The 16,395-nt window shown below is 36.9% G+C and overlaps 1 protein-coding gene across 2 annotated transcripts in view; it reads left to right on the top strand.

The window, feature by feature from the left end:
- Slit2 (slit guidance ligand 2) overlaps positions 1–16,395 on the top strand; it is a 313,542-nt gene that overhangs the window by 241,240 nt on the left and 55,907 nt on the right. For both annotated transcript variants that reach the window (XM_090343777.1, XM_090343776.1), the window contains 7 exons: positions 249–392; positions 7,360–7,503; positions 9,131–9,297; positions 11,319–11,451; positions 14,937–15,005; positions 15,661–15,732; positions 16,229–16,300. In XM_090343777.1, coding sequence (XP_090199903.1) covers positions 249–392; positions 7,360–7,503; positions 9,131–9,297; positions 11,319–11,451; positions 14,937–15,005; positions 15,661–15,732; positions 16,229–16,300 — 801 coding nt within the window. The remainder of the gene's footprint in view (positions 1–248; positions 393–7,359; positions 7,504–9,130; positions 9,298–11,318; positions 11,452–14,936; positions 15,006–15,660; positions 15,733–16,228; positions 16,301–16,395) is intronic.

The raw sequence follows: 16,395 nt of genomic DNA, 5'->3' as shown, positions 1-16,395 counted from the left end.
CTCCAGGAAACACTTATAGAACATTGTTTGATACATTGAGGTGGTCCTTTTTGCCTGAGACAGTTCATCTTAGTATTACTTCCCTTTTAGCTTCATGGAATAGAACGAACTTGCAGTGCCAGGTAGTGAAAAGCTGAGCGATAAAAAAAAAAAAATTGTGGAGATTTTTTCAAAATAAGCAAATGATCCTGATGTCTTTGTTAGAGAGGAATCACTTATAATCTTTTGTGTCTGTAATGTTTATTTAGCAATTTTAGCAACAATAAAATCACAGATATTGAGGAGGGAGCATTTGAAGGAGCATCTGGGGTAAATGAAATACTTCTCACGAGTAATCGTTTGGAAAGTGTTCAGCATAAGATGTTCAAAGGATTGGAAAGCCTAAAGACTTTGTAAGTATTCTGATTTACTTTGCACTTCTACTCATAGATTGGACTTTATTGTTCAAAGCAATTCTGGAAGGATGGGAAATTGTTTCTGTTCCCCATCCTACACACTGTCTCAGTCAGTATCTTCTTGTTCTCTTTATCTTGAAATAGCTGTCTGTCTGTCTCTCACAGGCATACACACAGACACAAATATATATTCTGCTGTGAAGACAACAAATCTCTTGCTTCACTATGCTGTGAGCACACAGCTAACAAATTGTCAAAAAAGCAACATTCCTACCCCCAAACAAAATAGATTGTCCTTGTTCCAGTACTATGCGAATATGGCTTCTTTTTTCATATATTTTTATTGTAATTAATAGAAGGGTTACATTATATTTGCCAGATAGAAGGTACATTAATTCACGTACATGATACCATTTCTCATGTCTTGGTCCCCATTTCCCTCCCCCACCCCACCCCCATCTTGTTTTTCCCCCTTCCCTATCCAATTTCAAATAACCAAATACAAATATATCCAATATATCACATAACAAAGTAAGGTACTGTAACTATATGAGATAGTCAAGGGATAGCAAAAGAGATGAGAGATAACATAGTACGTTAAGGACAACAATCACTCATTATATGGCTTTTGTTTCTATATCCTAAAGGTCCTTTCATTTAGTGTCATACTATATGGCCTTATGTATCTAGGCTTCTCTCTTATTCCACAAAATGTCCATCCACTTTCTGTTATCTCAGTCACATCTACTTTATACTCCCTTTCAGTCTAAGGACTCAAATGTTAGAGCATTTATCAACAGTTGAAGCATAATTACTCTGTTTATCTGGAGACTGCATTTTGTTGTTCATGCCAGGTTTTGTGAAAATGAGATACTGCTTGGTAGTCTGTAGCTATCTGTTGTAAAGAAAATAGTCTAATTAGTGTGTCTACTTGTTCAGAGCTGGAGAAGTTGAGGAAAAGAAAATATTTAAGTTTCCAAAAGGTTTTATAGCCAGGCGTTGATGATTCATACCTGTAACCCTAACTGCTCAAGAGACTGAGATCTGAGTATAGAAGTTTGAAGCCAGCCCAAGCAGAAAAAAAGTCCTTAAGACTTTTATCTCCTTTTAAACATGAAAAGATGGAACTGGATCAAGTGTTTCAAGTTATAAAATAACAGGTTTGAACAAAGCCCCTTAGGCCCTGAGTTCAAGCCCCGGAACCAGCAGCAAAATGTAAAATAAAATAAGACAATTTTGTTTGTTTTTGTTCTGTCATGGGACTTGAACTGATGTCTGGGTGTTGTTCCTGAGCTTTATTGCTCAAGGCTAGTGCTCTTCCACTTTGAGCCACAGTTCTACTTCTGGTTTGAGGTGGTTAATTGGAGGTAAAAGTCTCACAGATTTCCCACCCTTGACTGTTTTTTTTTTTTTTTTTTGCACTACAAGCCTCAGCAGAAATTTATTAGACATGGCGTTACTTGGCCCCCGACAAAAGATAGTTTAGCAAACTTTAAAATCTGCACATCCTAAGTTGAGTGCAAATTTGCTTCAATTTCTTCATAGTTTTTTTTTTTTTTTTTCTGTAAGAAAACGTCAGGGCCGGTAGTTTGTCCAAGTGTTAGAGTGCTTTCTTAACATGCACGAAGACCCAGGTTCCATTCCTCGGTACCACATACATAGAAAAAAAAAAGTCGGAAGTCATGCTGAGGCTCAAGTGGTAGAGTTCTAGGCTTCAGAAAGTCCAAGGACAATGCTCAGGCTCTGAGCTCAAGCCCAGGGTTGGCAAAAAATAAAAAAGAAAAGAAAAAGTCACATTTGTTATATGATTCAGTGATACCTAGGAGGCGACATCTCATGGAAGGTGAAGGTATGCTAGTAAGTGGTCAGAAATCCCATCCTCATGAGAAATATATTATCTTAATGAAGTCTTAGTGGACTTACTAAAATAGGGAGGTCACACATACCTTCTAATTTTCTAGGGAACTGAGTAAGCTATAAGTATTTACTCTCTAAGATTGCTTTTGGACTGTTTTGTGGTCGTTGTCTTATGTGAAATTTAGGCTATATTTGATTATGCAGTTTGTGGTCTTTCTAGAAATCCCTCTTTCTTTTGTAAGGTGTCTTCACAAGATTTTTTTTCTCTAATTTCTGTCTTCATTGTCTGTTTCCTGCTCACTAGTTTTCTTCATTTCTCTTTTGTTTGCATCTGTTTTTCTCTGTCTCTTTTTCTTTTACCCAGTCCCTCTTCCATCCATATGTCTCTCACTTTTTTTCTTTTCTTCAAATGATCTGTCTGGGAGCTAGTTCTGCTTCCTGCTTTCCTAATCAATTTGGCTTTGCTGATGTGACTTTTCTAATTGATAATTTTCTTTTTTTTTTCAATTGTGAGTCTTGAACTCTAGGCCTGGATGCTGTCCTTGAGCTCTTCATCTCAAGACTGCAACCCTAACCCTTGAGCCACAGAGCCATTTCTGTTTTTCTAAGTGGTTAATTGGAGATGATAGTCTCATGGACTTCAGTTCTTGGGTTAGATTGGGGCTGGCTTTCAACTTTTTGAACCAGCTTTGAACCAAGATCCTCAGATCTTATCCTCCAGAGTATCTAGGATGACAGGAGTAAGCAATCATACCCTGCAAATTGATAATTTTCTTATCAACAATGTAGGAAGATTGTTGTTAACTGTAACCCTAGACAATTCTACAAGATTCCAGGGCCAAAGAAAATTAGAAAAATACAAAGACATAAACAGATAGAGACATGGGGACATGGAGGTGGGGAGGCCAGGGCTCCCAAGTCTCACTGGCACTTGAGTACACAAAAGCAAGTATATTTGCTCGAGTTCACACAGGGAAGATTACCATGGATACATGTAAAAAATAAAGCATCTGTATTAATACTACAACCAGAGCCAAAAACGAGTTTGGGAGAGACACTTGTTCGCTTATTTTTTTGAGTCTGTAAACTAGAGCCCAGAGAAAGTCAAGATGTGAACTTCACCTTACCAAGCCTTAAAGGCCAACAGCAGGGCCATGAGTGTGGCCTAGTGGTAGAGTGCTTGCCTAGTATGTGAGAAGATCCAGGTTCAATTCCTCAGGACAACATACTCAGAGAAAGCCAGAGTTGCCAAGCGCAGTGGCTCACACTTGTAATCCTAGCTACTCCGGAGGCTGAGATCTGAGGATCACCGTTCAAAGGCAGCCGGAGCACTAAACACTGTTAGGCTCTTATCTCCAATCAATCAATAGAAAATGGGAAGTGGCTCTGTGGCTCAAGGAATAGGGCAGTAACCTTGAGTTGAAGAGCTCAGGGACAGGACCTAGACCCAGAGTTCAATCCCCAAGACCCACAAAAACAGAAAAAGAAAAAGCCAGAAGTGGTGCTCTGGCTCATGTGCAAGAGTGCCTGCCTTGAGGAATGCCCAAGAACAGAGCTCAGGCCCTTAGTTCAAGACCAAGGATTGGCCAAAAAAAAAAAAAAAAAAGTCAACATCATGCAAGGTTCAGTTAATTGGTGGTAAAAGTCTCACAGATTTCCCACCCTTGACTGGTTTTGAACCCATAACCTTCATATCTGAGCCTCCTGAGAAGCTAGGATGACTGATGCTACAAAATGCCCTGCTACAAAATAAAAATAAAAAAGAAACAACAACCAGGAATGATATGTTCTGTAAATAAAAAAAAGAATTATATGGATAATAAAAACCATATTTTTCATTCCTTGAATTCTGTTCAGTAAATGTATATTTTAATACTTTCTAATTTAATTGGACAGAAATGTTTGACAAAATGATGACTTAAAAATTAGAAGATCATTTGTTACAATAATCTAAAATCGCAACATTGTTATCTTCCATCCTTGGTAGAAGCCTTCTTATTAATTATACTTTGCTGGATTTGTCCCTTTGGATAAAAAAAAATTAGAAAACAGAAAGTAGAAATTTGGAAGCCTTTGGAGGGTAAGGAAGAAGCAGTTCATAACCAAGAGGCAGCCAGCCCTTGGTCATGCAGAGAAGAGAAACCCGAAGTTCTCTCTCTTCCCCAAACCCTGAAAGCCAGGTTACAGTAGAAGGGCAGTTGCCTAGGGAGTCACCCCCTGCTGCTTACTATAAGTAGAGAAAGCAGGGCTTTCCCCAAGCCACAGCGATGCCAAGTCGTCCATGGCAAAAGCCTGGGAGACGACCAGGAACCTTAACACAGAATCAGCTAATGACCTATGTGTCAGTCAATGCATTGGGCTCATTTGGATCCCTTTGAAAAACCGTTACGTGGAAGAGATACTAAGGAGTGCGTTCAAATAAGCCGGGAACTGGCCCCTGTTGACTGCATCTGACCTCTCCCTAAGCAATCACAGTTAAGAGCACAACCCACATGTGGAAAAGCAGAAGCCTCCCATATTCGACAGAAGTTGAGTGTCCATTTCTTCTGACTGGAGCCTTCCCTTTCTCAGAGAAGTGCTGTGGAGAGTGGGGTGGTGGGGTAGACTTTGATTTTCCCTGTAGTAGTCAACTGAGGCTGTGTTCCAGAGAGATCCCAACCTGAATGCTTTAGATGGCACAAATGTCATTGCTATTCTGGAGGCTAAAGCTTTGTGGTCAAGGTTCCAAAAGGGTGAATTTCTGTCAAGCAGATGACCATGCCCTTGCTGAGTGATCTCACATGGTCTTTTTCTGGATGTCCTTGGAGAGAGAGAGAGACAGAGACACATTGAGAGATACACAGAGAGAGATTTCTGGTGTCTGCTACTTTGTATAATTTTCAGTTGTTCTGTTAAAATGATTTCCTACAATTATAAACATATTTATCATTTACTAGCTTCCTAAGGCCACTCTTTCTAAATATTGGGGAGAAAGAGCTCTAAGATATAAACTGGTGAGACACAATCCGGTCCTTAATACTACCCTGAAGAAATTGCAGCTTATCAAAAGCATTTCTTCTGATAGTTATATATTAAGAATTTCTCCTGAGAGAAGTTGCTTGAAATTAATTATCTCCTTCCTTCCTTCCTTCCTTCCTTCCTTCCTTTCTTTCTTTCTTTCTCTCTCTCTCTCTTTCTTTCTTTCTTTCTTTCTTTCTTTCTTTCCTTTTTTTCTTGTTTATTTTTTTGCCATTCCTGTGGCTTGAACTCAGGGCCTGAGCACTGTCCTGGGAGTTTCTCAAGGCTAGCACTCTACCACATAAGGCACAGCACAGCACCATTTCCAGCTTTTTCTCTATATGTGGTACCACAGAATTGAACCTCAGTTTTGTGCATGCAAGACAAGCACTCTAACAATAAGCCAGACTCCTGGCCCCTCCTTTCATTTTTATTGATTTTTTTTTTTCTGTTTAGGTTTAATCATTGAGACAAGATCTGCCTTCTTCCCCTTCAATCCCTCCCTACCCAGCCTCCTGGCTCTCTCTTGAATCCAGTTTTACCATCACAAGCAGAGCTGACTTGGATTTTCAAGTTACAAAATACATTTCTCTAGACCTATCTATACTTTCATACTGTATATTTGGGACTGGAACACTATAGAGTTGATCAGCACAATATAATTTTCCTTAGGTTTAATCACCCACTTAGTAAGACCATTTCCATAATTCAGCAAGTTTCTTTATTCCCCTGAGATTTTAGGGAATTTTTAGTGCATTTGTGTCCTTATAAATTTTTCCAGCAACTGAAAAGTCTTCAAGACTTCCCAGGGGTCTGGGACTCCAACAACATTAAGATCAAGTGTTCTTTTTTATTTACGACAACAGAAAGTGCTAATTAGCATTCTTCATGTTTTGAATTTGTTTGTTAACATGGAATTATGACTTGATACAAGAGGAAACCATCCTTTCTCCCATCTGTGATTTATCAGGATGCAAAAGTTTATACTCTATCTCTTCCCAAGCATTCTAAAATGCAAGGCAACATTTTATTCATTCACTTTTGTATCTTTTACATCATGCAGTCCTCTAACAAGATGATTAACACAGGTATAGAAAAAAATGAATAAATTTAACTTCAGGTATTCTGAGTAAGATTTAAGGCAACTAGTCGGGATTTCGAGAGTTTTATTCATTCTTTTTGAAGCCACACAAATCAACAGGGTAGTAGAGAATTTCAAAGTGAGCCTTTAACAAAGAGATGGAGAAAGGACAGCAATGTTAGTTGTATTAATAACAATGAAAAATAATCACCTACAGGGGCTGGGCGTTTGGCCTAGTGGTAGAGTGCTTGCCTAGCATGCATGAAGACCTGGGTTCAATTCCTCAGTACCACATACATAGAAAAAAAGCCAAAAGTGGTACTCAAGTGGTAGAGCTTTAGCCTTGAAAAAGTCCAAGGACAGTGCTCAGGCTCTGAGCTCAAGCCCAGGACTGGCAAAAAAAAAAAAAATAATAATAACCACCTACTTAGTATTTTCAAGGTAAATCTATTTAAACTTTATTGTGTACCTCTTTTATAGGTTTTGAACTTGAAACAGAGTATAGATTTTCATAAACAAAGTAATTTATGTAAGCTCTATGGATGCTCTGTCTTGTTTGCTTGCCAGGCTCTGTTTGACATTGACTCAATATCCAAGTCCCTGAACTGCTCTCATTTACAGCAGCTATTGATTCACTTCTCCCTCCTTTCTGTGCAACCTCAAATGCCATAGTACCCTGAATACACAAAACCACAACTCCAAGGACTCAAGGACTCAGAGAGCTGTAGGTGATGAGGACATTATGCAATCGTGGAAACACAAATAGCCTCCAAAGCAAACATTCTCACCTTGTCAGGCGATTGTAAACGACACAGAAAGACTACCATGCCTTTGCAACTTAGTCGTATCATTCATGACTCAAGTGTTTCATTCTTATAGGAAGTTCCCCAACGCCTAGAATTTCCTGGTGGCTAAAGAACATTAGAAAATAGTCAAGACTACTATGTATTTGCAAAGGTAGACTGTTTTTTTTTTTATTTTTAGATATGCAAAGCTGATTTCCTGATCCCGTCTTTTTCTTCCCCTCAGGATGTTGAGAAGTAATCGCATAAGCTGTGTGGGGAATGACAGCTTCATAGGACTCAGTTCTGTACGTTTGCTTTCTTTGTATGATAATCAAATTACTACGATTGCACCAGGGGCATTTGACACACTCCATTCCTTATCTACTCTGTAAGTATGAAAAGTAGTTCTTGTTTCTTGCTTCAGCCAATGTATTACACTCTTGATGTGTATTATTAGCATTTTGATGCAGTATTGGATGCTACATAAAAATACAAACAAGGACCTAGGTATTACAAATGGACATATTGTTTTTTTGTTAACTTTTAATCTTAGTTTTTCATATATATATATATATAACCTATAATCTTACACTAAATTTAGCAAATATTACTTTTCTTTCAGTTCTTTTTTGCATAGTACTAGTGCCTTAATGTGACTTAATTTCTAAAGTTTAAAATAGTTACTATGTAACTGTTGCAGCCAACGAAAAAGTATAGCTTTCCAGCATTCTCATGTTGAGGTGTTTTTAGTATAACTATCCCAAAAATAGAATTGACAAAGTCATTGCCAGAGAACTACACTCAAGAGGATCATTCACAATGACAATGACAATGAGACCATCAAGTCAACAATAAAACTGTTTATGGACATTCATGGGGAAATATTGAAGAAAAACATTGTCTAAGTGATATTTTATGTAGACCATTTAAAAATAATCTGTTGGGTCTATAAACAGAACTCGGAAGGTATTTATAAATGATATGTCTGGCCTCTTGTATGTCAATATCTGAAAAGCAGTACATGAGATTATGAAGGTCATAACTAAGTACTTCCCCATGATGAAGTCATCGAATCTATCTATCTATCTATCTATCTATCTATCTATCTATCTATCTATCTATTATCTATCTATCTATCTATCTATCTATCTATCTATCTATCTATCTATCTATCTAACACTATACTAATCTTACTCAATAGGCAGGGCATGGGGCACTAAGATAATTAAAAAGAATTTTTAAAGCATGTTTAACACACTTCAATCATGGAAGAAATAACCTGAAGAAAGCAACCATTCATCAGTGAACTACTTAATCCTTTTTCCATATAAACTGTGACAGTTTACATGAAGGACTAATTTGTGCATATTAAAGTTGGCATGTTTATAAATAATAGGATTGTCAATAGGTTTGTGCTGAAGTGGCAAGATGCCAAAAGTATTGAGATTTGTAGAAGTAGATTCATTTTTATAACTGGCATTTAATCAACTCAGCTGTCAGTTTAGATAGGAAACCTATTCTCTGGAGCAAATAAGAGAGGGGAATTGTGCTATGACAAATTAACGAAATAGTGATGTCAGGTTAAACTCATTAATATAAGGTAATCAGCCTTCATCTTTATATTAAATTACTGCATTATCAGTGCAGGGAAGTTTGACAGTAAGTCAGATTTCTGACAAGTTTAAATTATTTCTCAATGAGATATGTCCCAGGATCCACTTCATAAACACTCAATTGCTGCCTTCACAGTATTTTTTGCATGAAATATTTGAAGAATTCTTTTATGTGAAAGTATTGTTGCCAAATTCCAGACGTACACATTTTACAAAACAAGAAATTCATAGCATATGTTATGTGGGACTGAGCATGAGTAGGGGGATGAGAATACAGAGGTGTATAAAGAAATCATTCCAAAAGATGTCACATAGGGGGAAAAATGGTCGCCTAGGGTTTTCCAAAGTAACAAAATAAAGCCCTAAATTAAGCTGTGCATGTTGTTTGCATGTGATGCTTAGAAACCTGTTGGCCAATCCTTTCAACTGCAACTGCTACCTGGCTTGGCTGGGAGAGTGGCTCAGGAGAAAAAGAATTGTAACAGGAAATCCTCGCTGTCAAAAGCCATACTTCCTCAAGGAAATCCCTATCCAGGATGTGGCCATTCAAGATTTTACTTGTGATGACGGTAAGAGAAACTTGCCATCAGGCATTTAACTAAAAGTCCCCACTACTTCTCCTTGAACCCCCCCCCCCACAAAAAAGGGGAACGAATCCAACCCGGCCTGGCTTCTCTCACATTCTGAGTCTTACGCTTTACTTTGTTGCTGGCTTCAGGATATTTACTTGTTAACATGTATTTTATTATCTTGAAGTAGTTGTACAGTTATTTTTCAACAAATCAGTCAATGGATACAATGCATTTTGATCTATGACCACTTTCATCACACTCAACCCAGTCTGTTCCCTCACTTTTCTTCATTTTGTAGGATATTTTGTAGGATATACTTTTAATTTTATGACACATTCTCCCCTCTTCCTCTCTTCATTCCACTACTCTTTCCTCTGCCTCACTTTCCAACCCTACCCCCAAGATTTCAAGCACCAGTTTCCTAGTATTTAATTTGTTGGGCTGTAGGTTAGTCTTTCTTAAGTATTACAGTGCTTGCATTCTCCCCTAATAATACCATATTTCAGTGAATACAGTTGGCTACTTGATTTTTTTAGACTTCTCTTTTCCATGTGAGTCCTAATTTGGTGTGTGTTTCTGAATGTTCTGGACAATTCGAATTTCTGGTTCCAAGATTGTAATCCAAAGTATTTATATAACTTCAGTTTGCCTTCCCTTTACTATTCTCAGTATCCTTTTAAATTACTGCCACTTGCAAATAAGTAAAATAACTGTTTCATAAAATAAACATTTTAGTAAATAGGAAAAAGTAATTTTTCATTTTAAATGTTTATATTACTATAAAATAGTAACAATTCAACATGTCATTTTAGGAGTACAAAACATCTTGATCTCATTCCCATCTGTCCTGACACCCTGCTAGCACATTTTAATATTTTCTCTCCATCAATGAATTTGAATTTTATAAGAACCCTATTAGTAGGTGTAACCTGGTCTATCTATTATCATTGTTTGAGAACAGAGAGCTAATTAATTTGAACCTCTATGTAATTTTGAGTGATTTTTAAGTAATTTGAATATTACATTTTATTATACTGAGGGTGCTACTATATTTGGCAGATTTATTATTTATTCATTTATTTAGCCAATCTTGGGGCTTAAACTCAGAGTCTGAGCACTGTCCTTGAGCTTTCTCAAGGGTATGGCTCTACCACTTAAGCCACAGCACCACTTCTGGCCTTTTTCTATTTATGTAGCACTGAGGTATTGAACCCTGGTCTACGTGCATGCTAGGGAAGTACTCTACCATTAGGCCAAACTCCTGGTCAGCAGTATTATTTTTTAAACTTAGGATACTCTGCCACTTGGCCATGCCTCCAGCCCTATGTTTCACTTGTAATTTTTATGGAAGTGTCTCCTTTCCCCCCTAGATTTCCCTCTGCCTACATGAGGCTTCCTAGGTTACTAGATTTATAGGTGTACGCTGATACAACTTGACTGCTTTGAAGATACAGTTTTACAGGTTGATAGGCCTGGCTGGCCTGGAAAAGTGATCCTTCTTATTCTAGTTGCCCAGAGTTTGGGATGACAATCACATGACACAGCATATACATAAGGCTTGAGAAGGAAGTCTCACAAACTTTTCTGCCAAGGCCATCCTTGAATTGCAATTTTCCCAAGTAGCTGGGATCACAGGCCTGAACTACTGGCACTGGGATTGAATCCTGTCTGTTAAATGAGGTTATACATGCATTTCTTTTCCTTGATGTCTTATTTTGTCTCTTTATGTCTCTTCATGTCTGTTCCTATTTTCTATAACTCATTTTACATATACATATTCTAAAGAAAAATACACTGTAAGTATCTGAAAAAATAAGTAACTATTATAATTATATTGGCAATATAAAATTGCAATATATTTTCTGAAATCCTATCCCCAGAAGGTGTGAAAATAAAAGTATGGTATCAGTTTTTTTTTAAATAATCAAAAGTGATAGAGAATTAACATTTGTTTTTTGTTAAAATCCCTTCTTGATACCACAAGCCCACTTTTTGTTCTATTTCCTCTGACAATTCAGGGAACGATGATAATAGCTGCTCTCCCCTGTCTCGCTGTCCCGTGGAATGTACCTGCTTGGATACGGTCGTCCGATGTAGCAACAAGGGCTTAAAGATCTTGCCAAAAGGAATTCCACGAGATGTCACAGAGTTGTAAGTAACGCTTAGTTTTCCCTTTCCTAAGATAGTTCATGTTTCCTATACCAAAGGAATAGAGATCCAACAAAAATCGGTAGAATTCTGTTTGCAAATTACTTTTTAGGTGGTTAATAATCACCACCTAGAAGTGTAAATCTGCATTGCAAAAACTCCATTCAGAGACTCTCAGAAATGGCTGGTTGAACGTTTACCCTTTTCCAGTTTTCCATGGAATTATTTCTTAGTACATTTGAGGCGCACTATGAAACTCCAAGTTGCATGGCAAAATATGAGGCAGCCGCCATATAATGATTTTCCTTAATTTAACATTTTCAAGACTCATAGTGTTATCAAATGCACTTCAGGAAACAATTCATGGATAATTTATTCACAGACTGTACAATATTCTGCATGGCTAGTTCTTCTTTGCCCCTGAAACCCCTGGGATAGTATCTTAGTACATTGGAAAAAATAATTATCTATGATATGGAAAAAAGATAGTTTAACCTTTCCACTTGCAAGGAGATACTACTTTTTAAAAAATTTAATTTATTTTTTATTGTAATGTACAAAGGAGATACAGTTACATTCGCCAGATAGTAGGTGCATTACCTCTCATACATTGATACCTCTTCTCATGTTTTTTCCCATTTCCCTCCCCCCCAATCATCTTATTTCCCCCTTCCCTTTACTATTTCATATAATCAAATAAATGTATATACAATATACAAGGTTACAAAGTCAGATACAGTAACACTATGAGATTAACCAAATGGCAACAAAAGAGAAGAGAAATCGCATAGCACATTGAGAATAGTTACACAAGATAAAGCTCTTGTTTCCATATCCTGGGGAATCCTTTCATTTAGCCTCATCCTATATGACCTTATATAGCAAATCCTTCAAGTCCTAGAGAGTGAAAGACTAGTTATATCCCTGACCCTTTCATAAATGCCATTTCCATGTAAACTACATAGCCAAAGCTCAAAACCTAGATCTTCAGACTTCAAATCATGCCTGCCACCAGGCTACATAGACAGAATGGAATACATCAGAAGAGTTACTGGAACAATGATGTATCTATGCCCTGTTCACACCATTCTTTCAACTATAAAATTGGATGTGTCTATGTTAGATAGCCATCATATTGGCCATTTTCCTTCTATTTTTGTTTATATGGAACTATGGGCTGATAATGGTTTTAAGTTCACATGTAATTTATGCAGCAAATCCCTGTAATTCCTATATTTGGATCCAAAGAAATCCCAAATGAGTAGCTTTGATAAACTTTAGGCTGTATGCCACAGAATGAGGTCATAGAAAGCACCACAACTTAGGTCTCAAAAAACTTGTTTCTCAAATCATGTTCAGGTCATGAATCCTGCTTGGATACTGAATGAAAGGCTTAGAAAAACAATGGAATCGTCTCTTAGGTTTTAGCTGTGATGATGTGCTCAGTCAGTTCCTCTTGTCACCATTTACTGTACTTAATTAACTGCAAGCACCGCTTTAGGTGCATGCAATTCATTATTTAATTACTATCCTACTGCACCCTTATTTCAGAGGATTATATGGACAACTTAACCCTCCAGTGTTGAAAGGCTAGCTCAGATGTGTATACATTATACTAAGCCTTGATTTTAGAAATAGTCCCAGTGAGAAATGATAACATTCATGTTGTCTCTGACGCTAAATTCTTTCTTCTACCATTTTCCTTGGCCTGTGCCTTCGTCCCTTTGCCAGCATCCTGTGAAATAATTAAAAAATCTTCTTTCATTTCCACTTTTAAGCTCCTTTAGAAAAATCTGTTTCATTTACCTTGTTTATATTATATCTATCTATATATGTATATGTATATATATATATTCTACCATTTGAACCCTCAGTCTATTTTAGTCAAAACATTGAAAAGCAGCCTTTTTTGCTCTAAAATAAGTTTGCTATACAGATCAGGTGAATATTAACTCATCTTTTGGAATTCAAGTTTCACCTTTCAGAGGTTCCTTGCCAAATCAGCCAGATCCCTTTTGCCAGTTGTGTGTGTGTGTGTGTGTGTGTGTGTGTGTGTGTGTGTGTGTGTGTGAGAGAGAGAGAGAGAGAGAGAGAGAGAGAGAGAGAGAGAATGTGTGTATACATATATATGTACATATAGTAGAAAAATACTGTGTGTATTATATTGAATTATTAAAGAATTTGGTAAAAAAAATTCAAACAAGTTTGAGCAAATGGTATCCATTATTTTTAATTGGTTCCATATAATGTCCCACTGAGATTGCCCTACATATAAACCTTCATAGACCCCATTCTGAATCTTTCTGTCCTTTGGTTATGACATTGGAAGAAGATACACTTCTGAGGTATATGGAGCAATGCTTCCCTCTACTGGAAGCAAAGAAAACTTATAGGGAGCAGAAAAAAGGAAGAAGAGTTGCAACATTTCAGACCTGGAGACCTATCTCTTAATCACATATTAATTGCCTATTTTTATCAGCTTGTGCCTTTGACATAAGTATTATTCGTTAATGAAGTAGGAATGGGCTGCAATGTTAGGCAACTTCTCAGCTACTTCTATACCCAGGGAAAATTCTAGCTCTAGCTAGGAATCTCGAATTTGCCTGGTACATTAGCATAGGGAGACCCTATGCAGTGTGCCAAGTCTAAAAGTTTTGCAGGTGAACTTACACACAGATGGCCTAGTTGACCTGTAACTCTCACAATCTATATTTGTGAAAGAGAACCCTGGAGAGGAGAGAAATATGCTGTGTGTGTGTGTGTGTGTGTGTGTGTGTGTGTGTGTGTACCACAGGTAAGACTTATTTTATTCTGCCAATTATTTTCATTAACAATCCATTTTCTGGTTATAATAAGAAAGAGATAGATAGATAGATAGATAGCTCATTATTTTACATATGTAAAATGACATTTGTTCACTTCTTGTTATGATTACCTGTGAAACCTTTAAATGTACTATCACCAAGAAGAAGAATGTTTAAAAGGCACTTTAATGTATATCAAATTGCATTCAAATGTCTACTTAAATCTTACTAAGCTCAGTGATACATACACATGCAGTTAAAAGCACGGTCATCGTTCTAGCAGATGTCCTTAGTATTTGGTCATTTCATGGTATTATTTTTTGTCACACAGAGTAAACCTGCTGGAGGGCAATTAAAAATATCATTTACTGAGTGAAATTTTTTCTGACACAAAATGGCTTAGATGCTTGCCTTACTTTCCTGAATAATCCAAAACAGTTTAGATGCATCAATCTATCCTAGACTTTATGGTGTAGCCTATATGACTCCTAAATATTCTGCTAGATGGGACAACTTCTCTCTTTTCTTTTGTAGAATAATGGTCCTAGCTGAGATTATGACATATTATAATAATAACTTACATGTATTTCTTTGTATTGGTTGAAAATAAAATAATACTGTTCTCCTGTTTTATTCCTATCTAATCTTACTTTATAAAATAATGTTTTTTTTCCTTGTTTTTAGGTATCTAGATGGGAACCAATTTACACTGGTCCCTAAGGAACTCTCTAACTATAAGCACTTAACGCTTATGTGAGTAACATGTTTTTCTATTGTACTTCATAGAGAAGGAAATGTTAAGGAATGGAGTGTCTGATTCATCTTTCAGATAATATCAGTCATTTATGGCCAGGTGCTTCCCTCCTGTTGCATGGTGGTGCTAAACTACTTCCTACATCTTTTATTTAATACTAATATGTAATATAATGCAATATGCAATTAATACAAATATGTGCCAAAATGAAATCAGAGATTCACTGGATTGTGTGTACTAGTGAGTATATGTATCAGCAAGGATAATAAATGTGGGTCTGATGGGACTTTCCATGGAAATGTTTTATGACTCATCCATAAAACTTTAAAATACATGGGTTATCTCTAAGAATATCCTAAGTTTTGCAGGGACAAGATCAGAGACAAAGAGACCACCCCCTTCAAAGATCCTACTCTTAAACAAGACCTGTCATTATGCCCAAATTTCACTGGCTAGAACAAGACACATGGTCACTTACGATTTCAACAGGAAGAGGTGTAAACAAAATATTGTACGCATGACAGTCTGCCTAAAATGCTAATCCAGTATTGGTTTTCAATTTGGTGTTGCAATTCTACCAGGAATCTTCCTACAGATCACTAATATTTCTGTTTTGGTTAATGGTAGACTCCATATCTTTCTTTTTCCTTGTAGAGACTTAAGCAACAACCGAATAAGCACTCTTTCTAATCAAAGTTTCAGCAACATGACCCAACTTCTCACCTTGTAAGTATCAAAGTATGATTCTTGGTAATCGTTCATTTATGGTGCAAAGAAAATGTATTTAGTAGATGCTGACCATTTCTAATAAAGAAAAATGTCTGCCCAAAAGGAATATAAATTCCAGTGAGAGAAACATCCAAAGACTCAACAAAGAAGCAGAGGAAGCCATCACAGAAAGTACTTCTTATGATCAAAGAAAGAATGAATGAATGATTAGATTTGTGGCATAGGGCATAAGCCTGAAGATAAGATTTGGAGTATTACTTCTTAAGTAGGGAATGATGGTAGCAACAGTCGACAGAGAACCATTCTCATTTGTGTTAGAAATTAAATGTGTGCTATTAGGGAGATACCACAAGGACCAAATAAATGCAGGTTGCATATGAATAGTCACATTTTGTAGGATGCCCAAATGATCCATTTCTAACTGCTTTACTGTTGAAATGACATCTGAGCATTATTCCCTACCCGAAAAAAATGAACTGGTGTGTGCTTTCAGAATTCTTAGTTACAACCGACTGAGATGTATTCCTTCCCGGACCTTTGATGGATTAAAGTCTCTTCGATTACTGTAAGTAGCCTATGTTCAACAAAATTCTTCCCTTCTCAAGGATTTGAGTTTTGAGTGGTCTTTCCAGTGATTGTGCTGCTTTTCAGAGGCTCTGC

Source organism: Megascapheus bottae, chromosome 13, assembly GCF_031878675.1.
Source record: "Megascapheus bottae isolate mThoBot1 chromosome 13, mThoBot2.hap1, whole genome shotgun sequence".
Classification (NCBI taxonomy): domain Eukaryota; kingdom Metazoa; phylum Chordata; class Mammalia; order Rodentia; family Geomyidae; genus Megascapheus; species Megascapheus bottae.
This window is presented reverse-complemented; position numbering and strand designations above follow the sequence as displayed.